This window comes from Mytilus edulis, chromosome 6, assembly GCF_963676685.1.
Source record: "Mytilus edulis chromosome 6, xbMytEdul2.2, whole genome shotgun sequence".
In the NCBI taxonomy this organism is placed as follows: Eukaryota; Metazoa; Mollusca; class Bivalvia; order Mytilida; family Mytilidae; genus Mytilus; species Mytilus edulis.
Window position 1 is genome coordinate 6381891 of NC_092349.1, and position 25852 is coordinate 6407742.

The window sequence follows — 25852 nt, forward strand, 5'->3', positions numbered from 1 at the left end:
TGATTTTACTTTTCACAACCTTTTTTTTATTAAAGTGTCTGTACCAAGTCAGGAATGTGACAGATTATAAATCACCAGTTGTTGAAATATTTTATTCCCACACTCTAGCCTCTATGTGTGAGACTAGGCTGTCACCATGCCCGTCTATCCGTTTTGTAGTCCAATTCATATTAATGTGACTCGTTAATCAGCTACTACTGAACAGAATGACTTGGTCAACAGCTTGAGTGAGATAAACTGTAATGTATGAGTCATTTTCCTCAATTTTGTTCTGAATGCTCCTCAACTTCGTACTTTATTTGGCCTTTTAATTTTTTTTGGATTCGAGCGTCACTGGTGAGTCTTTTGTAGACGAAACGCTGTCTGGCGTAAATACACAATGTAATCCCAATATCTATCATGAGTTTATTCTTACACCAAGTTATTGTTTGCTGGAACTTTCAATTTTTCAATTGGATAGGTTGGATTAATTATAATTTGTTTATCAACACATTTCTCCAGTACATTTGAGAACACTGATGTCATATTTTGTAAGCAGCATAACAGTAAATGACTTGTAGTGTGTGCGCACTTTTCGGGTTATGTCATTAGTGTAGTTGATAAATGTTATCCCAGGAGCATTTATTGTGCACAAGAAAATAATATTTGGTTTATATTTTTCGATTGGTTTACTAGGAAAATGCATGTCCTCAACAGAAATAACATTTTTTCTGAGGCTTGCATTTAATGAATACATTTAAAATAAAATTGAGAATTTGTAGGCTTAGTTTTAATTTGATGTCCGTACGGTGACCAATAGTTGTTAATTTTTGCGTAATTTTGTTGCCTTGTGGAGAGTTGTCTCGTTGGCAACCATACCAATCTTTTTCATATTAAGACAAAATTATACAACAGTGTCCGCAGACAAAAACTAGTGAACACTTGAAATGACTCAAATTCATTTTAAAAGGGGTAAGTTGCTGAAAAACTTCGAGGTCGGTAGTATGCCGTTACTTTGTATTCTGGATGATTTCCACAATGATGCCAGAAGTATTCTGCTCGAGACAAACAACTATCCATGTTATCATCTAAAATATAGAGTAAACCTTACAAACATCGTCGACTTTATATAGAAATGTGTTATGCGACTGCTAACAAGTGAGAGGTTTAGCTAGCTATAAAACCAGGTTAAATCCACTTTTTCTACTTAAGAAAATGCCTGTACCAAGTCAGGAATATGACTGTTATTATCCATTCGTTTGATGTGTTTGAGCTTTTGATTTTGCCATTTGTTAGAGAATTTCCTTTTAGAATTTCCCTCGGAGTTCAGTATTTTTGTGATTCATGACGTAAAAATGGTTATAGAAAACATCGTAGAATTGTCATAGATAAAGATGACTGCAGTTTACGCGCGTACACACATGGTTTCTATGATGAGTTTATTTATTAACGTTAAAATTTCGTAACTCGATGTGGCGGAGACAAAGCAAGGTTACAAATTTAATATCTTTCTAGAAATGTTTGATCAAACTGTTTTAATTTGAGCGCCACTGATTAGTGTTAAGTAGACAAAACGTGCATCGGTATACGAAATTATAAACCTCGTACTATTGGTGAGATTTTTTTAAGGGAGGAATCTCAAAATAATAGATAACAGCTTTTTCAAAGTGATATAACGAATATATGAAGATGGACTTTGCATCGTTTATATTCTTCATCAATACTACACTAATCTTATTTCTTATCAATTTATCTTTAAATGATTGTATAAAACTATACCTGTTTGAAGGTTCGCCGCACCAAAACCATCATAGAACATGTGCTTTAAAGTCGTATCTGCTGGACATTTTTCATGTTTAATCCAACATCCAGCTCCTGCAGCTCTTAAATGACCTAAAGGGGAAAAAATAATGAAAGTGGTTCAGTATCGCCAGCCAAGAAGTCAGTGCTCATGTGCAAGCATCAACTATTATTGATTATATATATGTTTTCTGTTCTCAAACGGTTTAAAAAATCATTAGACAAAGTTTTTGTACAATTGATTACCAGATTACCGAAAGCTACATTTTAATGATTGTGTGTGTCTAATGTAGATGAAAAGCGTGCTAAAGAACTTAAAGAAATTATTTGAATTTTGGTTAATTACTTGTTTGTCAACTCAACATGAGTGTGATCCCGTACTCGCACCACAACTATCTTCATTAATAAATTTAAAGATTTTAGGTTACCAGTATATCAACTTTTTCATTTATCAATAAAATTTGAATAATTATGAAACGAATGAAGATTTTTTTCTGTTTTCTGCAAATGCAGGGGTCGACTACAGGCAATGGCATGATCATATCACTTGTTTTATTTCTCTCAACTGCACTAGCTTCAAGATGTTTTTAATGCTTTAAATACTCAGCCGAACAAATTTTATTGTTTAATAAAAATGAAAGATTTTTTTTTCACAAAGATGCTGAACGGCCATCTGGTATTCTTGTTATGCTTATGTTTAGGCCTCCAAAACATTCTCCTTAATTACTAAAGTAAAAAAAAAGAAATATAGGCAAAGGGGGAATAACAACAATTTTGAGGCCCAACCAAATATATTGGATGCAACGCGTACGGAGCTTATTATACGGTGTGATCAACTGTTAGTTTACGCAGCTTACTATTCTAGAATAAAACATCTATTGATTTTAAAACTCTTATCAACAATTGAAGTTTAAAGTATACAGAAATTAACCTAATTAACTATGTTCAGCAAGATTTTGTGATAAAACAGCAATACCTGTTGGCTTAAATATGCTGACCAAAGGATATAATTTACTACTTCCGCACCATTTCCATTGTGCATTTGCTCGTGATAAACATACTGATTCGTTATGAGCACCATTTAATTTTTGATCAGCATACTTGTCCTCGAAAAATCCTGTTGCATTCCATCCTGTTCTAGGACAATAATATCTCGCAAAATAGCATCCTTCCCCTCCTAGTGTCATGGCACCTTTGATAGAACAAATGTGTTCTTGATTTAATGTTAACATATATATGAACTCATAAAGTCAATACTTTTTTAACGTATTTACACGTTACAAAAGGATCTATCGATGGAATTACTCGCAATCATTGCCTGAATATGCATTATTAGTTATCAAAGGTACCAGGCTTATAATTTAATACGTCAGACACGCTTGGTATTTTTTTCTGATCAACCTGTAATTTTTACTTCGTCTTATATTTTGCAACTCATACTTACTTCGACTCATACGATAATTTTGTTCAGTTACTTTTATATGTGTGATTGTGTAAAGTTTCCTGAGTTATTGATTGCATTTACACAAAAGACAGGCCCTAAATAAATTTTCCATTTAAAAAATTCCAGAATAAAAAGAAAAAATCTTTACCCGTGGGACCATATATAACTGCAAAAGATGAGCCACTTCCACATTTGTTTACCATTTCCGGAACTTTGTTTAGACACGCGGTCTCATTTGTCCCAGATTGATCTCTTTGTTCAGCTTGTATTTCTCGATAAAACTGATTGGATGTTGGTCGTCTGTGTTTTTCAAGTTCTTGGTGATTGGGACATTTGTCAAATGAAAACCAACAACCTGCAAATATAAATCGATGTACCGATGTTCACCTATATCTTTTGATATTACACTTTTACCAGTCAAGAAATATATTCATATAGAATAATGACATGTTTTTGTTAAACAGACTTCATCAGAAAGAATATCAAGCGAGACCACAAGTGCAAGCTGATGAATAAACTCATCATAGAAACCAGGATTAAAAAAAATATTTACGCCAGACGCACGTTTCGTCTACAAAAGACTCATCAGTGACGCTCGAATAAAACAATATAAAAAAACCAATAAAGTACGAAATTGAAGAGCATTGAGGACCAAACATTCCTAAAAGTTTTGCATGAAGTCATTTTCAAAAGATAAAATGCCATTATTTTATATGTTTCTACTAAGTATTCTTTTATTTTTGTCTATAAGAAAAGTAATAATACGACAGAAGACAGAGGCTTCCGTTTATGTGACTCAGGCGACATTGGTCACGAGTACCATAACATTATGACTTGCACAATATTTTTATCAGAACGAATATTTTCACGACAGTATACTGCTGATCAAACCATTAAGTCTATAAGTGTATTCAACTATTTGACTCAATAAATATCGTAAATTAAAAAAAAATATAAAAAAGAAATTGATCGAGTCTCCGAAGTTAATTTCTTTGTATTGCTCACAAATGTATATATTTTTTTAATATCTTATAGCAAGGTTTAGATATAGAAATAAGAAGATGTGATGTGATATGATTGCCAATGAGACAACCAGGTGAATTTATTGGTGTGATATTCATAAAAATGTGAATTCCATTGACATGATTTATAAGTAGATTTGAAAACTTTGCAATAGTTTATTTTCAAACGTTTTTAACTCTTGCATTACTGAACAGACATTAATTGTTAAAATGCACATCTGATACAGAAAAATTGGTACTGTCAATATTATTACTAATACTGGGTCGATACCTCTGCTAGCGGAATTAATTGTGATGGTCATTTTTAACTTTCAAGTTTTATGTATTAGCCAATAAGTTGGATCGTCTATACTTGGTTCACTTCGGTAAAAATAAATTAAAACCAATGTTCTAAATAGTTAACTGAAATGATTTTGTTTTATCCTAATATGTGGTATCAGTAAAATAACTTATTGTGTGTCAACAATTCTCATCACAGTGTTCATGAATTTACAAAACATATATGAATAAAGGGAAATGTTGGTTAAACTGCAATAGGACATCAAACTGTCAACAATAACCAAAAACTATCTAGATACCAACATGAATATGTAAAAATAGAAAAGTGTAGACCAACCTTTATTTTCAGGAACTTGATACAGAGTATTTGGCATGGATCCATCAGGCAGATATACTGGAGTTGGTTGTTTTGCAGGAGGTTTCACTACGCAGTTTGAAGTTGAGTGGGGACTACCGCTCAGATATCCAGTGTCTGGTTGTATAGTCTCTACGTAATAAAATTTATAAATTCATACTACTTAATTGATATCAGAATAAACTTGTTAAATGAAACTTTTCATGATATTTCATCGACGGGCATAGCCAATTCGATATACATAAAATACGTTTTAAAATGCCTAAGGCTATGTAGACTTTATTGGGGGATGCGATATGTTGTTATTCTATAGGACCAATTAATGGTTTTTCTTCTCATATACTAAGGTGACCACATCGATTCCCCGTTTCAATACAAAATAAAACGTAACTCTATTGGTTGAATTTCTGTTGTGTTAGACAATCAAATAGCTGTGCTGTCACTTATTAATTGTTTTTACTAAGAATTATTAGATTTTGAAATGGTGTCTTCATATTAAAATTACTTACGGATATGAAGGGGACCAACGTTGTTCCTAGGTCCGACTTGATTAGGAAGAACAGGGTCTTTGAAATTTGTCTGCTTGACAAAATCTTTTAAAAGACATCCTGGTTTGAAATTACCATAACGAGGAGCAGAAAAACTTCCAACATCAGAAATCTATATAGAAAAGTATAGTTATACAAATTAAAAAGGCATCGTGAATTACAATATCTTCACATAACTAATCCATATGTGTTTTTGTTTTTCATTAAGATACTTGATGGAGGTGCACCACATTATCAAAGAAATGTTAATTACGCTTCCTTTGTCTTGCTCTGAAAATAGTTCCAATCAAGCATTTCATTTTGATTTGTATAATGTTAGTAGACTTATGAGATAATGAAATGGTCAATAATACTCCAGTTGGCTTTGCTATTGAAACAAGCACGGTGAATCATAAAATATCACTTAAGGATGTCCAACATATTTTTATAACGAATATGCGTGCTTTCGGGGGTAATATGCTTCTTTTTTTTGACAGGGTGTACATGTTAAGCGATGCTTTATCGGGTTTCAGAGTCTCAGAGAACTAAAGGGTAATCAGTTCCCAATGTTTCAAATTCTTTCATTTGAAGGCATATCTAATCAAATTGAAATTCTCATGTGCGATCGACTATTTTCTTTTATTCACCGTTCATAAAGATTTAATTCATTCGAAATGAGTGGGGTTTTCCAATGCAAAGGTGAAAAATCTAGATTAGAAGTACTATTTAGTGTTTAAATGATATATGTTTCGTTATTGATTCGGTAATGTAAATTCAGAAATTATTGCAATGTTTTGTTTATGTAAACATAGCGAATGGATGAGTATCGCAAAGATACGAACTCGCATTTTGATAAATGACATTTATATCTGTATGCACTATTTTTCGAAAGCGCAATAACTCGCATTGAAGAATCGAAATGATAAATGCGCGCATTAATTTCTAAATTTACAATAATTCCAACTTATTTGATTCTAGTGCCACACCAGGGTGTTATGTTGATTACTATTGATTTGCTTGTTGAAATTATGTTTTACATTAAGGTGGCTCGTGGGTACAAAAATTTCAGCAAAAAATAAAGCTTTATTTTTTCATTACAAATTTTATTTATTACACTATTAGTTATAACTTTATCATATGGTACAAAAAAACAAGCCAACAATCTATTCGGTTTTGCCCCAGTTGACTTTTAAAATGTTTATATCATTGAAAAGCTCCAAATTATTTCCCTTTGGTGCAAAAATGACAATTTTGGGCATTAAATTTGAAATATCTTTTTTAACTCATCGGTGACCTATATTTTTTATTATTGTTTTCGAATAAGCTGTACAAAAACTAAATAAATGTAAAATTTAAGCGATTTTTGTAATTAGGTCATTTTTTTATTTCCATATTACCTCTATTTCTCTTATTAGTTCAACAGAAAATAAGGACATTAACAAAAACGTATGCTTCTTCCAGAGGCAGATTGTGAGCTTAAATGAACGTGTGTGACCCCATTTTGTTATTTCATTTTTATTTTAAGTAATATATGATAAAGTTCATTTATAAAAAAAATATAGCGAAATCCTATATTAGAAAAAAAATTGATTTATACCCAGGAGCCCCCTTAAGCCGAAAAATTATATCAAATGCTAAGACATATTGTTAAACATCAAACATAAATAAATTTATATATCCATTATTCCCAATTATCTATACAACTTGTTTATTATTTAGAGACAAGCACATTATTTTGGTATTTCTATAGCAAATACCACTTACATAGATATTGTTCGAAACATTGAACCAATCACTTTGGAATTTTTTCCCATATGTTTGAAACTGAGGGTAACCAACTGCATAAAATATGTTTTCTGTTACTTGGTTTCCTATTAAATAATGAAACAAAAAAATGTATACTGTACGTTTCATTTAAATAGCATTTAAAAAATTGTTAATTGTAACAAAATACCGACTTTCAAGTTAAATAAAAAGAAAATGGAATAAGATTGAGAATGGGATTGGGGAATATGTCAAGGAGACAGCAACCTGACCAAAAAGTTCATAACACCTGGTAAAACATACGCTCGACTACATATGCCAACGGGACAAATAGAACGGTCTAATTCAAGTTAAAACAGGAATATTTTTTTTTTTAAATGGTGGATTTAACCTGTTTTAATACTTTTTTTAACTCAAACTAGTATGACAGTGGTTTATAGTTCTATTCTTATATTAACAACATTGTGTGAGCAACACAAACAGTCATTCTTATATTGACAACATTGTGTGAGCAACTCAAACAGTCATTCTTATATTGACAACATTGTGTGAGCAACACAAACAGTCATTCTTATATTGACAACATTGTGTGAGCATCACAAACAGTCATTCTTATATTGTCAACATTGTGTGAGCAACACAAACAGTCATTCTTATATTGTCAACATTGTGTGAGCAACACAAACAGTCATTCTTATATTGACAACATTGTGTGAGCATCACAAACAGTCATTCTTATATTGACAACATTGTGTGAGCATCACAAACAGTCATTCTTATATTGACAACATTGTGTGAGCATCACAAACAGTCATTCTTATATTGACAACATTGTGTGAGCATCACAAACAGTCATTCTTATATTGACAACATTGTGTGAGCAACACAAACAGTCATTCTTATATTGACAACATTGTGTGAGCAACACAAACAGTCATTCTTATATTGACAACATTGTGTGAGCATCACAAACAGTCATTCTTATATTGACAACATTGTGTGAGCACCACAAACAGTCATTCTTATATTGACAACATTGTGTGAGCATCACAAACAGTCATTCTTATATTGTCAACATTGTGTGAGCATCACAAACAGTCATTCTTATATTGACAACATTGTGTGAGCATCACAAACAGTCATTCTTATATTGACAACATTGTCTGAGCATCACAAACAGTCATTCTTATATTGACAACATTGTCTGAGCATCACAAACAGTCATTCTTATATTGTCAACATTGTGTGAGCAACAGAAACAGTCATTCTTATATTGACAACATTGTGTGAGCAACACAAACAGTCATTCTTATATTGACAACATTGTGTGAGCAACAGAAACAGTCATTCTTATATTGACAACATTGTGTGAGCAACAGAAACAGTCATTCTTATATTGACAACATTGTGTGAGCAACAGAAACAGTCATTCTTATATTGACAACATTGTGTGAGCAACAGAAACAGTCATTCTTATATTGACAACATTGTGTGAGCAACACAAACAGTCATTCTGATATTGACAACATTGTGTGAGCAACACAAACAGTCATTCTTATATTGACAACATTGTGTGAGCAACACAAACAGTCATTCTGATATTGACAACACTGTGTGAGTAACACAAACAGTCATTCTTATATTGACAACACTGTGTGAGCAACACAAACAGTCATTCTTATATTGACAACATTGTGTGAGCATCACAAACAGTCATTCTTATATTGTCAACATTGTGTGAGCAACACAAACAGTCATTCTTATATTGACAACATTGTGTGAGCAACACAAACAGTCATTCTTATATTGACAACATTGTGTGAGCAACAGAAACAGTCATTCTTATATTGACAACATTGTGTGAGCAACAGAAACAGTCATTCTTATATTGACAACATTGTGTGAGCAACACAAACAGTCATTCTTATATTGTCAACATTGTGTGAGCATCACAAACAGTCATTCTTATATTGTCAACATTGTGTGAGCAACAGAAACAGTCATTCTTATATTGACAACATTGTGTGAGCAACACAAACAGTCATTCTTATATTGACAACATTGTGTGAGCAACAGAAACAGTCATTCTTATATTGACAACATTGTGTGAGCAACAGAAACAGTCATTCTTATATTGACAACATTGTGTGAGCAACAGAAACAGTCATTCTTATATTGACAACATTGTGTGAGCAACACAAACAGTCATTCTGATATTGACAACATTGTGTGAGCAACACAAACAGTCATTCTTATATTGACAACATTGTGTGAGCAACACAAACAGTCATTCTGATATTGACAACACTGTGTGAGTAACACAAACAGTCATTCTTATATTGACAACACTGTGTGAGCAACACAAACAGTCATTCTTATATTGACAACATTGTTTGAGCAACACAAACAGTCATTCTTATATTGACAACATTGTGTGAGCATCACAAACAGTCATTCTTATATTGACAACATTGTGTGAGCATCACAAACAGTCATTCTGATATTGACAACACTGTGTGAGCAACACAAACAGTCATTCTTATATTGACAACATTGTGTGAGCAACACAAACAGTCATTCTTATATTGACAACATTGTGTGAGTAACACAAACAGTCATTCTTATATTGACAACATTGTGTGAGTAACACAAACAGTCATTCTGATATTGACAACATTGTGTGAGCAACACAAACAGTCATTCTGATATTGACAACATTGTGTGAGCAACACAAACAGTCATTCTGATATTGACAACATTGTGTGAGCAACACAAACAGTCATTCTGATATTGACAACATTGTGTGAGCAACACAAACAGTCATTCTGATATTGTCAACATTGTGTGAGCATCACAAACAGTCATTCTTATATTGACAACATTGTGTGAGTAACACAAACAGTCATTCTTATATTGACAACATTGTGTGAGTAACACAAACAGTCATTCTTATATTGACAACATTGTGTGAGCAACACAAACAGTCATTCTTATATTGACAACATTGTGTGAGCATCACAAACAGTCATTCTGATATTGACAACACTGTGTGAGCATCGCAAACAGTCATTCTTATATTGACAACACTGTGTGAGCATCGCAAACAGTCATTCTTATATTGACAACACTGTGTGAGCATCGCAAACAGTCATTCTGATATTGACAACACTGTGTGAGCATCGCAAACAGTCATTCTGATATTGACAACATTGTGTGAGCATCGCAAACAGTCATTCTTATATTGTCAACATTGTGTGAGCAACACAAACAGTCATTCTTATATTGACAACATTGTGTGAGCAACAGAAACAGTCATTCTTATATTGACAACATTGTGTGAGCAACAGAAACAGTCATTCTTATATTGACAACATTGTGTGAGCAACAGAAACAGTCATTCTTATATTGACAACATTGTGTGAGCAACAGAAACAGTCATTCTGATATTGACAACACTGTGTGAGTAACACAAACAGTCATTCTGATATTGACAACATTGTGTGAGCAACAGAAACAGTCATTCTGATATTGTCAACATTGTGTGAGCAACAGAAACAGTCATTCTGATATTGTCAACATTGTGTGAGCAACAGAAACAGTCATTCTTATATTGTCAACATTGTGTGAGCAACACAAACAGTCATTCTTATATTGACAACATTGTGTGAGCAACACAAACAGTCATTCTTATATTGACAACATTGTGTGAGTAACACAAACAGTCATTCTGATATTGACAACACTGTGTGAGTAACACAAACAGTCATTCTTATATTGACAACATTGTGTGAGTAACAGAAACAGTCATTCTTATATTGACAACATTGTGTGAGCAACACAAACAGTCATTCTTATATTGTCAACATTGTGTGAGCAACAGAAACAGTCATTCTTATATTGACAACATTGTGTGAGAAACAGAAACAGTCATTCTTATATTGTCAACATTGTGTGAGCAACACAAACAGTCATTCTTATATTGACAACATTGTGTGAGCAACACAAACAGTCATTCTTATATTGACAACATTGTGTGAGCAACACAAACAGTCATTCTTATATTGACAACATTGTGTGAGCAACACAAACAGTCATTCTTATATTGACAACATTGTGTGAGCATCACAAACAGTCATTCTGATATTGACAACACTGTGTGAGCATCACAAACAGTCATTCTGATATTGACAACATTGTGTGAGCAACAGAAACAGTCATTCTGATATTGACAACATTGTGTGAGCATCACAAACAGTCATTCTGATATTGACAACACTGTGTGAGCAACACAAACAGTCATTCTTATATTGACAACACTGTGTGAGCATCACAAACAGTCATTCTGATATTAACAACATTGTGTGAGCAACAGAAACAGTCATTCTTATATTGTCAACATTGTGTGAGCAACACAAACAGTCATTCTTATATTGACAACATTGTGTGAGCAACACAAACAGTCATTCTTCTATTGACAACACTGTGTGAGCAACACAAACAGTCATTCTTCTATTGACAACATTGTGTGAGCAACACAAACAGTCATTCTTCTATTGACAACATTGTGTGAGCAACAGAAACAGTCATTCTTCTATTGACAACACTGTGTGAGCAACACAAACAGTCATTCTTATATTGACAACATTGTGTGAGCAACACAAACAGTCATTCTTATATTGACAGTCATTCTTATATTGACAACATTGTGTGAGCAACACAAACAGTCATTCTTATATTGACAACATTGTGTGAGCAACAGAAACAGTCATTCTTATATTGACAACATTGTGTGAGCAACAGAAACAGTCATTCTTATATTGACAACATTGTGTGAGCAACACAAACAGTCATTCTTATATTGTCAACATTGTGTGAGCAACACAAACAGTCATTCTTATATTGACAACATTGTGTGAGAAACAGAAACAGTCATTCTTATATTGTCAACATTGTGTGAGCAACAGAAACAGTCATTCTTATATTGACAACATTGTGTGAGCAACAGAAACAGTCATTCTTATATTGACAACATTGTGTGAGCATCACAAACAGTCATTCTGATATTGACAACACTGTGTGAGCATCACAAACAACATTGTGTGAGTAACACAAACAGTCATTCTTATATTGACAACATTGTGTGAGTAACACAAACAGTCATTCTTATATTGACAACATTGTGTGAGCAACACAAACAGTCATTCTTATATTGACAACATTGTGTGAGTAACACAAACAGTCATTCTTATATTGACAACATTGTTTGAGCAACACAAACAGTCATTCTTATATTGACAACATTGTGTGAGTAACACAAACAGTCATTCTTATATTGACAACATTGTGTGAGTAACACAAACAGTCATTCTTATATTGACAACATTGTGTGAGCAACAGAAACAGTCATTCTTATATTGACAACATTGTGTGAGCAACACAAACAGTCATTCTTATATTGACAACATTGTGTGAGTAACACAAACAGTCATTCTTATATTGACAACATTGTGTGAGCAACACAAACAGTCATTCTTATATTGACAACATTGTGTGAGCAACACAAACAGTCATTCTTATATTGACAACATTGTGTGAGCAACAGAAACAGTCATTCTTATATTGACAACATTGTGTGAGCAACACAAACAGTCATTCTTATATTGACAACATTGTGTGAGTAACACAAACAGTCATTCTTATATTGACAACATTGTGTGAGCAACAGAAACAGTCATTCTTATATTGACAACATTGTGTGAGCAACAGAAACAGTCATTCTTATATTGACAACATTGTGTGAGCAACACAAACAGTCATTCTTATATTGACAACACTGTGTGAGCATCACAAACAGTCATTCTGATATTGACAACATTGTGTGAGCATCACAAACAGTCATTCTTATATTGACAACATTGTGTGAGCAACACAAACAGTCATTCTTATATTGACAACATTGTGTGAGCAACACAAACAGTCATATTATTAGGCGAAACAATTGGTATCTGATATAATATAAGCAGTAACAGTTATAAAGTAAAACAACAAAAATACCGAGGAAAACTCAAAACAGATGGTCCCTAATTAAATGGCAAAATCCAAATCTCAAACACGTCAAAGAAACGGATTATAACTGTCATATTCCTGTCTTGGTACAAACATTTTCTCATGTGAAAATGGTGGATTAAACTTGATTTTATAGGTAGCTAAACCATTTACATGTATCGCAGTCGCATAAAATGCTGTTATGTGGACAACAATGTGTGAACAACACAATCAAACTTTATAGGTAACATTGTCAGAAATAGTAATATGCAACATAACAAATATTTCAACAACAAAACACAAAATGGCATATAAACATACATATAGCATATACAGCTGAAGCCAGCCGTTGGAAGTGGGATTTTGTCGCTGTGTTGAAGACCAATTGGTGGCCTACGTCTGTTTTCTGTTAATTGGTTGGGTTGTTGTGTCCTTGACACATTCTTCATTTTCATTCACAATTTTATATAGATATATGACACAACTTGTAATCTTTCATATAAGACCAAGGATAACTATTGATTTCACGGCTATGAGACACCAACGAAAGGACACTGTTAAATCTGCCTTTTTCACTTCAGACATTTGCTTATTTTTTTAGCATTTATTCGGATAAAGGTAATATTATTGATAGTTATAATATTGAAAGTGTACATACGGATCTATGATAATGTAATGAAAGTCAAGATTGAAATACTATTTGAAAATGAAACTGATATCAAATAATTTCATAGGAAATTTACCATACCCTTTCATAAATAACATGTAAAACAAAATGTACATCCACTTTAAAATAAACAATTTATAAAGTAATAAGATATGATAAAACACAATACGACATTATACAATTCTTTAGGTCGTTTTATAAATGTCAAATATCTTATAAATGGAGATCATTTGGTTTGAATGAGTATATTTTATTTGTGAGTGACTATGCGCCAAGGGTTTAAAATATATTTTTTAAGATTTTTACTTTCTCAGTTATACCGTTGTTTTTTTTATAGCAGACTATACGGTATTATTGTATTATCATTGTTGAAGGACAGTGGTGACCTTTATAAGGTTTTAATTTCTTAATTGAACTATGGTGATTTAGTTGTCACACTTGGAAACATACCACACCTCCTTCCGTTTGTATCGATAAGCTTTGACAATGACATAATATAACTTTATTTACCTTAGATGACGTAGCACCGATTTTTAAACGTAATTAAAACTATGATATTCAGGTTGCAGAAATATTCTTTCTCATCATTTAAAAATTAAATATGTTTCATAAAAATGTAACATTAAATCATAACTTAAAACTTTAAAATTTAGTAAATAAAATTGGTCTTACCAACGGGATCTCCTGGGTTATGTCCGGCCATGATAGTTGCTAGCTTTGGATATCTTTTGCTCCATAGACTATTAGTGTAGGGTATTTTCTGTGGAAAAAATCACAAAAGGCTTACAAGATAAAATTGCAGAATTAATCATGATTAACAATATTCAGATCTGCTAGAGACAAATTTGAAAATTGAAATCTAAGGTATTGGTAAGACTGTTTGAATGTACCACTTATTGTACATGAAACCACATGCAAAGTTTTATACGATGATTTCGCTTTTACATCTTCACCCTTTTCATACAAAAGCATCCGAGTTCATCTCTGCTTTTAATGGGGGTTCGTGTTTCTCAGTTTTAAAGTATTATGTAGTGTTTTTATACTCTTTCGGCTTATTATCTTTTTTTTCCTTTTTTGCCATGGCGTTGTCTGTTTTCCTCGAGTTATGAGTTTTTCATATCCCTTGATATATTAAGACTCTTTTAACATCGCACTATGGATTCATTGTGTATATTGTTTTGTAAAATTGTTAGATTACTGACTCCATAAACTGATTATACATCTAACCCGCGGCAGATAAATGCATCACAGATCGATACGAGGATTAAAAAGATGAGCATTGAGAAAAAATGAGTGCACTTTTTAATCTATTCTCCGAATCTTGAAATCTTTGATATAAAGATTTATAATGTGGGAATTGTTTGGTTGCGTTTGCTTAGTTTCTCTAAAGTCCTATGTTGTCATTTGTCGTTTTTCCGAGGAATTTTCTTAATGGTGTGTACATTTTGAGATGAATAATACACTTTAAAACTTTCGTGCCTCCGAAACACTTAAAAATTAGTAAATCTAAATTCGTCGGGAACTCTTCCAAAAACTTTAAATCGCCAAGGCTGTTAAATACATGAATAACATAGGAGTTATCTACTGACAAACTAAATACATTCTTAATTAGAAACATTCAGATGACATGACACAATCAGATGTTAACTCTAAAATTGTATACATTTAAATATCTTAACATATCCGATGTATGCCATTTCCCATCCGCTCCTCTTGCATCTAACTGCATAGAAAACTGTGTTGTGTTGTAGAATATATTTTGATGTACAATATTGTCCCTTCCGCCTCCGATGTTTACATGGACGTCGTTCTGAAATAGACAAAAAATTGCAATTTGACACCTTGATGAGAAATTTCATTCTATATCTAAATCATCATTTTTTAAGAGTTAAAAACACTAAAAATTGAAAATATCTTTGCAATAAACAACCTCTTTTTTTGCTTGTGACATCTCTTTAACTTTTTATTACAATTAGTACATGAAATGCGATAGCTGCAACTTGTCAACCAATAACTATTAATTCTACCATGCAACTGAGTTCAACCTCGTTATTTAGTTAGGTTTGTGTTACTTAAATTTTATCTCACTCTTCAATTTCGTACTTTATTTGAACTTTTTTTTACCAGCGTCACTGGTTTATCTTTTGTAGACGAAATCCGCGTTGGCGTATAATATTTTAATCCAGGTATCTTTGATGAGTTTAGTTACATTGAATAGTTTTGTGGGTAAACTCATTATAGACACCAGGATTAAAATTTTATATTTACGTCAGACGCGCGTTTCGTCTACAAAAGACTTTTTCGTCATATTTTTTTCTTGTGCATGATGTTGTCTATTTTTTTCGACCTATGATGTTAAATTGTATCCTTTGTATCACTTTGTTTCGACACATTGAAGACCGATAAGAACTGATGTTAGAAATAAAATAAAGATATATAGATTTATCATATGTTTAGTAGTAAATACAGTAGTTTTGCATATTTGATAAATAGCCTGTTGTTTAATCCATATCGCGCAACTTTGATGCGCACTCTTTATCGCATACCCTTTATCGCATACCCTTTATCACACCTCTATTTTTTTTAATTTATTTTTTATACATAAAGTCATTTTTTTTTGTTGTTTTTTGCTTAAGAAAAATTTTCCTCAAAATAGGTCAATTTTTTTAATGACGTCATTGTTTGGTATATGACGTCACGAACGTCAAGTTTTCATATTTTTTGGCACACTAAATGCAACTATAAAAAATACAAAACACACAAATAAATACAATAATAAACAAAATATTTTTAAAACACAGCACGCAAATTGTAAGGTAACCCAGGAGCTTCGGTTTAAGGCCTTCGAAACAAGGCAAAAGTAGAACTGGAGGTAACCCAGTGCTATGGATCAGAAAACAGTTCATATATTATACTCTTCTGATGAAATATATGATAAAGCCTTGGGCTGATATTGATGTCTCGGGATGATACGACATATGATACGGATTTTGCCATGTATTATTCTCTATATATCATTACCTTGACACACTGAGTGCACCTTTTGACTAGGAATCATTCATTGATATGTACTATCAAGGATTTGTATAGTACGAACCTACTTGATATATACATCCTTCTTACTATACAAATCCTTGGTACTATTTGTATCCTGTGTTTATGAAATGAACAAGAAAGTGTTTGTGTCCTGTGTTGGTATATTGGAATGTCTTGTTTTACATTGAATAGTGGGTTTTTGGAGTCATATATTAGCGAATTTGGTGATTTTAAAGCCTATTTTTTCAATAGGTTAGCTTGTCAGTATCATAAGATTTATTGCCATTCAAGATTGCGGTAAGAACTACTTCCCATTCTAGAATACCTGATTTTTCAATGGAGGTTTTGTAGAGGGAAAATGTGTTTTCTGTAAAGAATTTTCTTGGATTTTGTTTGTTTTTCGTTCATTTTGTCAATTAAATTATTAGCTTATGCCTCTGTGAAGTTGTTTTGATTTCAAATGCTTGATCTTTTAACGATATTTTAGTCATTTAAAATTATTCCAAATTTTATTTGATAATAAAAAAAAGACTTTCATCAAAATAACCAGTATGAAAAATCCATGGAAGGAGATGCAGTGTCGTAAGAAAGGAAACATGAATGACGACATTAAACAATAAATCTTGACTCAGATCTGTACGAATTGATCATGAACAGTCTTCCATTAATCAGTAAATACGCTTTATTTGTAGATTTTTTTTCGAGTGTTACAAGGTCAAAACATATTGTTTTCTAGATTAAACAGCCCTTGTTGTTTCCACATAATGTTTCTGTATTTACGTGATTAGAGCTATTTTCTTAATAGATGTAGTGTAAAGGTGAATAGCTTGCTTGCTTTGTTTGTATAAATGCAATGTAATCTGCATTATACTAATAAAATATTACATCCAATAACATTCAATCATAATGTATACTATCGTGAAGCACCGTCAATAGATTGATAAATTGCAGATGTCAATCATAAATACAATACAATACTTGAGCAAACATTTATACTAAGCAAGCAAGCTGACTTAACCTTCAAACCTCACACTTTTGGAACATAGCCCTAAAACGATTGTGTTTAATGACATACATGATTGAAAACGTTGTTTTCTATCAGTACTCCTGAAAGCTGGTCATCCAACATAACCCCTCTGACGTCAGCACCAGGAACCAGTCGTTGTGTATCTTGGATATGATTGTATCGTATTACATTACCTCTCTAAAAATTATCATATAGTTTTTTATTTAAATGTTACTTTATTATTGTAACATTAACACTATAAGAAGTATTCGTAAGATTAATTGCTTAAAATTCAGTGTATTTCCTGTGGTTACATCTTCTGACATCAGACTCGGATTTCTCTTGAACTGAATTTTAATGTGCGTATTGTTATGCGTTTACTTTACTACATTGGTTAGAGGTATAGGGGGAGGGTTGAGATCTCACAAACATGTTTAACCCCGCCGCATTTTTGCGCCTGTCCCAAGTCAGGAGCCTCTGGCCTTTGTTAGTCTTGTATTATTTTAATTTTAGTTTCTTGTGTACAATTTGGAAATTAGTATGGCGTTCATTATCACTGGACTAGTATATATTTGTTTAGGGGCCAGCTGAAGGACGCCTCCGGGTGCGGGAATTTCTCGCTACATTGAAGACCTGTTGGTGACCCTCTGCTGTTGTTTTTTATTTGGGCGGGTTGTTGTCTCTTTGACACATTCCCCATTTCCATTCTCAATTTTATATGTTATTTCTATGTTTGTGTAGAAAATGACGAGTTAAATTATCCTAGTATGGTGTCACGGTTTCATATTGTAAGTATCAAATTGCTACTAATACTAGAAAGGCTTTTTGATAAAAGCGGGAAGTTTACCTCTGTTAACTTGCTCCAACTTCCAAAAATTATAGAAACATGTTTTGTTCAGAGAAACCATCGGGATAATCTCCCAAAACGGATATGGCACTAAACTTGGCTGCATATATAGATATAACGCATAGCAAAAAAAGACACATTCGGAAAATTTTTTATCCAAATAAAAATGGACAAAAGACTTCCTTTCCTTACCTTCTCATCCTTTAGCTATAGGTGAAATTAGTCCTGTAATGTTGTGTTGTCATGTTAATGTTGTATTTCACATGGCCATAAAAGAAGGAGGTTTGGCATGCCACAAAACCAGGTTCAACACACCATTTTTTCCTTTAAAAATGTCCTGTACCAAGTCAGGAATATGGCCATTGTTATATTTTAGTTCGTTTCTGTGTGTGTTACATTTTAACGTTGTGTTTTCGTTGTGTCGTTTGTTTTCTCTTTTTTTTTGAGTGTGAATTCACATTACTATAAGACGTGTCACGGTACTTATCGATCCCAAATTCATGTTTTTGGTTTTGATGTCTTATTTGTTATTCTCATAGGATTTTGTCTTATGCTTAGTCCGTTTCTGTGTGTGTTACATTTTAATGTTGTGTCGTTGTTCTCATCTTATATTTAATGCGTTTCCCTCAGTTTTAGTTTGTTACCCCGATTTTGTTTTTTGTCCATGGATTGATGAGTTTTGAACAGCGGTATACTACTGTTGCCTTTGTCTTATGCTTAGTCCGTTTCTGTGTGTGTTACATTTTAATGTTGTGTCGTTGTTCTCATCTTATATTTAATGCGTTTCCCTCAGTTTTAGTTTGTTACCCCGATTTTGTTTTTTGTCCATGGATTGGTGAGTTTTGAACAGCGGTATACTACTGTTGACTTTATTTACAAACATTTTACCAATTTTTGTATATTTTGACATTTTGATATCGTTGCTTTTCCATCAGAATTTTGACATTTTGTTTCTATCGTATTGTCACCTTTTTAACATTATTACTTTTGTATTGTATCATTGTCATATTGTCACTATTGTTTTGTTTCCTGATAATTTTATTACTTGACTATGCTACTAGTAATATATATATACTATTTAGATGCTATAAATGATTTATCGTTTTTTTTTTTGGAACAATTCTTTCATGGTGGAATTCAGACCTAATTCATTTTAAATTTTTTAAATCAAGCTACGGATTCCATACCCATGAGAAATGGCGTCCAGATTGAATAGCTCCACAATCACTTGCTTTTAAACACATTTTAGATATGTGGTTGTACTCGAATATGTGATCATTTCCCTGCAATTAAATGCATATATTTCAAAAACTATACATTTCATTCTAATTTTCGTTGTTGTTGTTGTGTCGATTTTTATAAAAAGTAAAATCACCAAAAAAATGAACTCCGAGGAAAATTCAAAACAGAAAGTCCCTAATCAAATGTCAAAATCAAAAGCTCAAACACATTAAACGAATGGATAAAATATTATTTGTTTGTTCGTTTCTATGTTATGAATATATTTTGTGTTTGCTCGTTTCTCTGTTATTAATGTTCTTGTGGATGTCTTTATTTCTGTCACGAATTTTTTTAGCGATATTTTTTTTTTAACAATGCGGGAGGTTGGGCATGCAAAAAAGGTTCAACCCACCATTTTTTCTTAACATGTCATGTACCAAATCTTTAATATGACAAGTGTTATCACATATTTATTTTCTATGTGTATTGGCGTTTGTTTTTGTTGCACTTCGGCACTTTCCTCTTAAAGTTGATTTGTTTCCCTCAGTTTTGGTTTGTAACCGGGATTTGTTTTCTCTGGTTCGATTTATGACTTTTGAACACCAGAATACTACTGTTGCCTTTACATTACCAGAGAAATGAACCTGCATATCATTATGATGCTTAGATGAAAAATGGAAGAAAGTGCAGGAATTGGTTTGTTCTCATAGTTTATATATATATATGCAAATGCATGACGATTTTTTTTTGGTGTCGCTCCTTTGATTTCTTGTTTTATTCAAGCAATGTTAAACTCTGAACTACAGACTACATGCACAATCTAGTTTCCTATCCTACATTATGCAGCTTACGGGGAAAACTAGAAGTTTTACAAATATATGATATTTTCATGTCATTTTCTTTCTCAACTAAATATGAATTGGTATAATTTAAAACTATATAGCAGCGAAAGACACCAGAGGGAACATAAACTGACTACGACATGGCTCAAAAGGAAAAAAAACAACAAACAAGCAGGAAATCACAAAACACAATATAGAAAACTCAACACTGAGGAAAACGAACCCCATCAAAAAGTTGGTCTGATTTTAGGTGCTCTGGAGGGTACCCAGATCCTGCTTTAAATGTAGCACCCGTCGTTTTGCTCATGTTAGTACAACCCCCATAAGAAGTCTAATTCGGTAGGCCATATTCGTAAAAAGCGGTGCGAGATTGTAGTTATTCCATTAAAAACATATCATCTGTCATCTCGGAAACGGATATCAAATAACGGTCGAACAACCCGTGATGGCGTCCGTAAAATTTACTCAAAGATAATTTCAACTTCACCACTTGGAACTCTTGGTTTAATTGCTCCTCGTGAGAAGCCTCCATCTATCAGGGAAATACGGTCAAAACGCCGACGTTCCTCACTAAAACAAAATTAAGTAAAAAAAAAATAAATATGCAGTTAAATATTGCTTTTCTTTGCTAGTTGATTTGTTTTTTCTGAGGTTTTAGTTGTTCGAGCTAAGTGATAATAATTTCTGTTATTTTTTCTGTATTATTTGCAATTAGTATCCTTATACAACATATGCTTACTCTAATATCGATTCCTTTGTATGATCCGTTAAACAAAGTATTGTGATGCACGTGTATACCAACTCCATCAACACTTATACCGTCACTCCCTACATATTCCACTCTTCCAAAGTTAGATATGATATTATCCGATATTTCGTTCCCAGAAGGAGTAAGTGTAATCTGGTCCCCACCTGTATTCAATAGACCAGTAAAATATTTGAATATTTTTGGAAAATAAAGAATATAGTACATGCCCGAATTACATGAATTTTGTGAATTAGGTGTCGCTATTGTATACATGTATTTGAAAAACAATTATCAAATAAAGAAGGCTTTTAATTGTGTACGCCGCACGCGCGTTTTGGCTACACTAGAATCTTCAGTGGGGCCAAATCGAACCATATTACCAAAGTTTAACCTGGTACGGTAGCGACGGACGGACGAGCAAAAAAAAACAATAAGCAACTCTACTATCGTTAGCAGGACAAACAGTATAATATATAGTCATGTTTTTTTGGACATGCGGTGTCAATCTCAAATAGTTCTTGTAGAAAATAAGTTTACGTTGTTAATATAGACAGATGTTATCGACGATTGTAAGAAGCTTATACTTAGTTTAGTAATTTAAAGGAAAGACAACAGTACAGAAAAATGTAAACATTAACAGCAACTAGCTGGGAAAAAAGGGATTATGTCATACAGACATTATAAATCTTGAGTACCTACCAGAAATACTGATTCCACCATCACCATTTCGAATATCACATAAGTTAACTTTAATGTTGTGTCCGTTATAGGAAGCTATACCATCTGAGCCTGAAATATACGTGGGTTTGTAATATAAACCAACTAATTTTCGCAACTTTCGCAAGCAGAAAAATAACGGGAAAATTCAATAAATTATAAATTTTCACGAATATGTAAATCTTGGATCTGTTCATTAAACAGCATCAAGTTAATTTGTAAATCGCGAAATTAAATATTCACGCAAGTGGACTAGCAAGGGTTAAACATGAAATAAAGTATCCACGAAAATGATTAGGTTTACAGTATTTGAGACAAATCAAAGGACTTCAACACAAATTCAATGCATGCACCAATGATTTTTAAGTGTTATTCTTGTTGTGTTTTTTTAAGCAAATCCACATCTCTCTAATTGCAATTCATTGGTAGCATCGTAATCGTAAAGTGGAATCAGTGCTTTTTTTTAATTTGCAAGAAATTTAAAAGTTTTTTTTTACATTTAGAAGGACTACAACATATTTTGAGATGCGGAATTCTCCACTAAAAATACTTGTATGTGATTTTGTATTATCAAATTCATGTTTGTATCAACCCTCGATGGAACATCACCTATTCAACGCTAGTACACACATTTGTTTAGGGGCCAGCTGAAGCACATAGCGGGTTGCGAGATTTTTATGGCTTTGTTGGTGGCCTTCTACTCTTTGGTTGGATGGTGTCTCTTTGACAATTTCCTCATTTCCATTCCCAATTGTTTTAGTAAAATCTGTCACACTACCTGTATTTTGAATCTTCATACGGGTAATCGTGAGATTCTGTACATTATTGGCATGTATACCATTTTGTCGGCAGGCCTCAATTACAAATCCCTCAAGTACAATATTTGCAGAACTCCATATTATACTATTTAAAAAAAAGACATTTTCACAGTACATTATTTCAAGTACAAATCTCTTCTTTACTCGAGTATAATACGTATAACAAAGTATATGCCCCACACTCTTATAACATAACTAGATGACATTGAAATGAAATATAATGGTTTTTATAAATATGCTTCCTTAAAGAAACCAAAATAAGGGTATGCTATCACAGGTTCATATATATTATACAAATAAAAATACTATACAAATTCGATGTCACCTCTTAACTCTTGATCACTCTTAGCCGAAGTTTTCAAATAAGGCCCCTTTTGTACGAAACTCTAGATGAACCTTGCAAGATGTTCGGTCAGTGATTTCAAATTATGGTGGTTTTGTGTTTAATTCTGTACAATACAAGTTTTATTGTGTTAATGGTAAACCAACAAAAAGTGTTTATTCTAGGCACAGCTATTTATTTCACTAAACAAATAGGAATAATCTGAACTAGAAATAATCATTTCCATGTACTGACAGTGTAAATATTTCTTGTTATTCATTACTCGTATGAATTTTAACACATATTTCGTGGAAAAGTAGGCGCTTCGGACGCATTAGAAAAATAACGTGTTTTTTTCATGTCATAGAGCTTAGTATTTATATCGATCAACCATTATTGAGGGGAATATTTGTTGGTGTGTTTACATTAATGATGTATTAAAAGTAACGTTTTCCAAATGTTATTTTCTATTTCAAACAAAATATCGAGCACCTGGATGCAGTAAATATTTTTAAAACAAAATAAGTATGTTACTGTGCTGTCAACACCGTTTTTTTCCAATGTAGATGCGATGCGATTGACACAATTTTAGCAAGAGTTAATTCCCATTTGTCGCCATATTGGTCACAGTGCTCAAATTCTATCATAAATCAGTCCAAATCAGTTGATATACTAACTAAAAACTTCAGAAAAACTTGTATATGAAACGTTTTAAATTGTGTATCCTTTTTTAATTCAACACTATCATCTAATAAATAATTTGTATCTGCCTTGTTTGTAACACACAATTCAATTTGTTTAGTTTAAAAGGAAAATCATCAGTTTATCCTCCAAAACACATTAACGATATATACCTATCTGTACCTTGCTGTTAGATAACACTTCAATTCCGTTCCTGCTAATTGTCTTTAATTGCAAAACGGTATTTCTCTGACAGGAAAAAAAAACAGATGAGAATTTGCCTTTTGCTCTTCAATCTTTAAAATGGATTCGGAAATCCAGTAAGTTTTAGTTTAAGTTTGGATCACATATCCCAAAAATGGTTTTGAACAAAACACGAAATAATGTAATGATATTATGTGTTCTAATAAAGCAATCATACTCAATGCATGTCGGAACTATTGAAGCATATATTTGGTCTTTTTCCGAGTAAGGTGCATCTTTACTTGGCCATACATATAAAACACCATTGTCACGATCAACAAAATATTCACCCTGAAAAAAGATTGTTTGTTTATTTCTTTTCTGTTAGTTACTGCAATATCTGGGACCGTATTTACAACACAATTGAGTTAACAACCCTGACCTCGAAAGGATAGAAAAGGTGTCTACAGTTCCCTTATATCAAAATTTAAGCCAATAAGGCCCATGACGAATGTCGTCCTTTTGACTGTATACAAATTGCAATTATGCTTAGCCAAGCCCCTTAATATATTAACAAACAATAATACATCAATCAATCAATCCAAAAATTTTTTGTTATTTCATATTTAGTATAGCATATTTTGCTATAAGGCATGCCATCACTGATACCATACGTAAAAACGGACTATTTTGAAAACGACTGCCATATTCTTAACTTGGCTTATATGACATTTAAAGAAAACATGACGAACAGTCTAAACAGCTGAATAGGTTACTCGATATATGATAATGATAAGAAAAATGAACAAAATTATGCTTACCGGTTCGTCGAGTTCAGACATAACATTGACAAAACGGAAATAACCGCCTTGGTGATTAAATCCGACAGCAGTTGGATTAATCCCATTATAGTGACCTTAAAAGAAAACAAACAGAGCAACCAGAAACTTCTTTAAATTGTCAAAATGTTTTTATCAGTTTTATAACTCAACTACACAATTAATGTATATTGTATTTAGTTGAGCTGATCATCTTATCGTTCTTTTTTCGTAATGTGTAATCGAAAGAATTATACAAGATTGTTTTATGTATACCTGTACCGGTGCCAATGGGTAAACATAGGATTATTTGTATGCCCAACCTACGATGGTAGAGGGGCATTATGTTTTCTGGTCTGTGCGTCTTTTCGTTCCTCCGTCTGTTCCACTTCAGGTTACAGTTTTTGGTCAAGGTAACGTTTGATGAAGTTGAAGTCCAATCAGATTGAAACTTAGTACAAATGTTCTCTATGATATGATCTGTCTTATTTTAATGTCAGATTATAGTTTTCAGTTTTTATCCCAATTTCACGGTCCACTGAACAAAGAAAATGATAGTGTAAGTGGGGCATCGGTGTACTATGGACACATTCTTGTTTCTTTCTGTATTGCTTTCATACGCAAAAGAAAACTAAACTAAGCGATTTTTTTAATATCTTTTTCATTGTTTAACATAACAGAACATAGCACACAATTAAAAAAAAAAACGGTTATTTCTATTTCTATGTCTA

The 25852-nt window shown here is 32.6% G+C and overlaps 1 protein-coding gene across 1 annotated transcript in view; it reads right to left on the bottom strand.

Moving 5' to 3' along the window:
- Positions 1 to 925: 925 nt before the first annotated feature.
- LOC139527023 (uncharacterized) overlaps positions 926 to 25852 on the bottom strand; it is a 34346-nt gene continuing 9419 nt past the window's right edge. The window contains exons 8-23 of the mRNA XM_071322265.1: positions 25125 to 25219; positions 24542 to 24654; positions 23078 to 23202; positions 22282 to 22371; positions 21574 to 21746; positions 19959 to 20054; positions 17994 to 18122; positions 15546 to 15692; positions 14555 to 14642; positions 7171 to 7277; positions 5389 to 5539; positions 4862 to 5011; positions 3372 to 3578; positions 2756 to 2971; positions 1759 to 1872; positions 926 to 1067 (exon numbers count right to left, since the gene is read on the bottom strand). Of these exons, the coding sequence (XP_071178366.1) occupies positions 943 to 1067; positions 1759 to 1872; positions 2756 to 2971; positions 3372 to 3578; positions 4862 to 5011; positions 5389 to 5539; positions 7171 to 7277; positions 14555 to 14642; positions 15546 to 15692; positions 17994 to 18122; positions 19959 to 20054; positions 21574 to 21746; positions 22282 to 22371; positions 23078 to 23202; positions 24542 to 24654; positions 25125 to 25219 (2126 nt within the window). The 3' untranslated portion in view covers positions 926 to 942. The remainder of the gene's footprint in view (positions 1068 to 1758; positions 1873 to 2755; positions 2972 to 3371; positions 3579 to 4861; positions 5012 to 5388; positions 5540 to 7170; positions 7278 to 14554; positions 14643 to 15545; positions 15693 to 17993; positions 18123 to 19958; positions 20055 to 21573; positions 21747 to 22281; positions 22372 to 23077; positions 23203 to 24541; positions 24655 to 25124; positions 25220 to 25852) is intronic.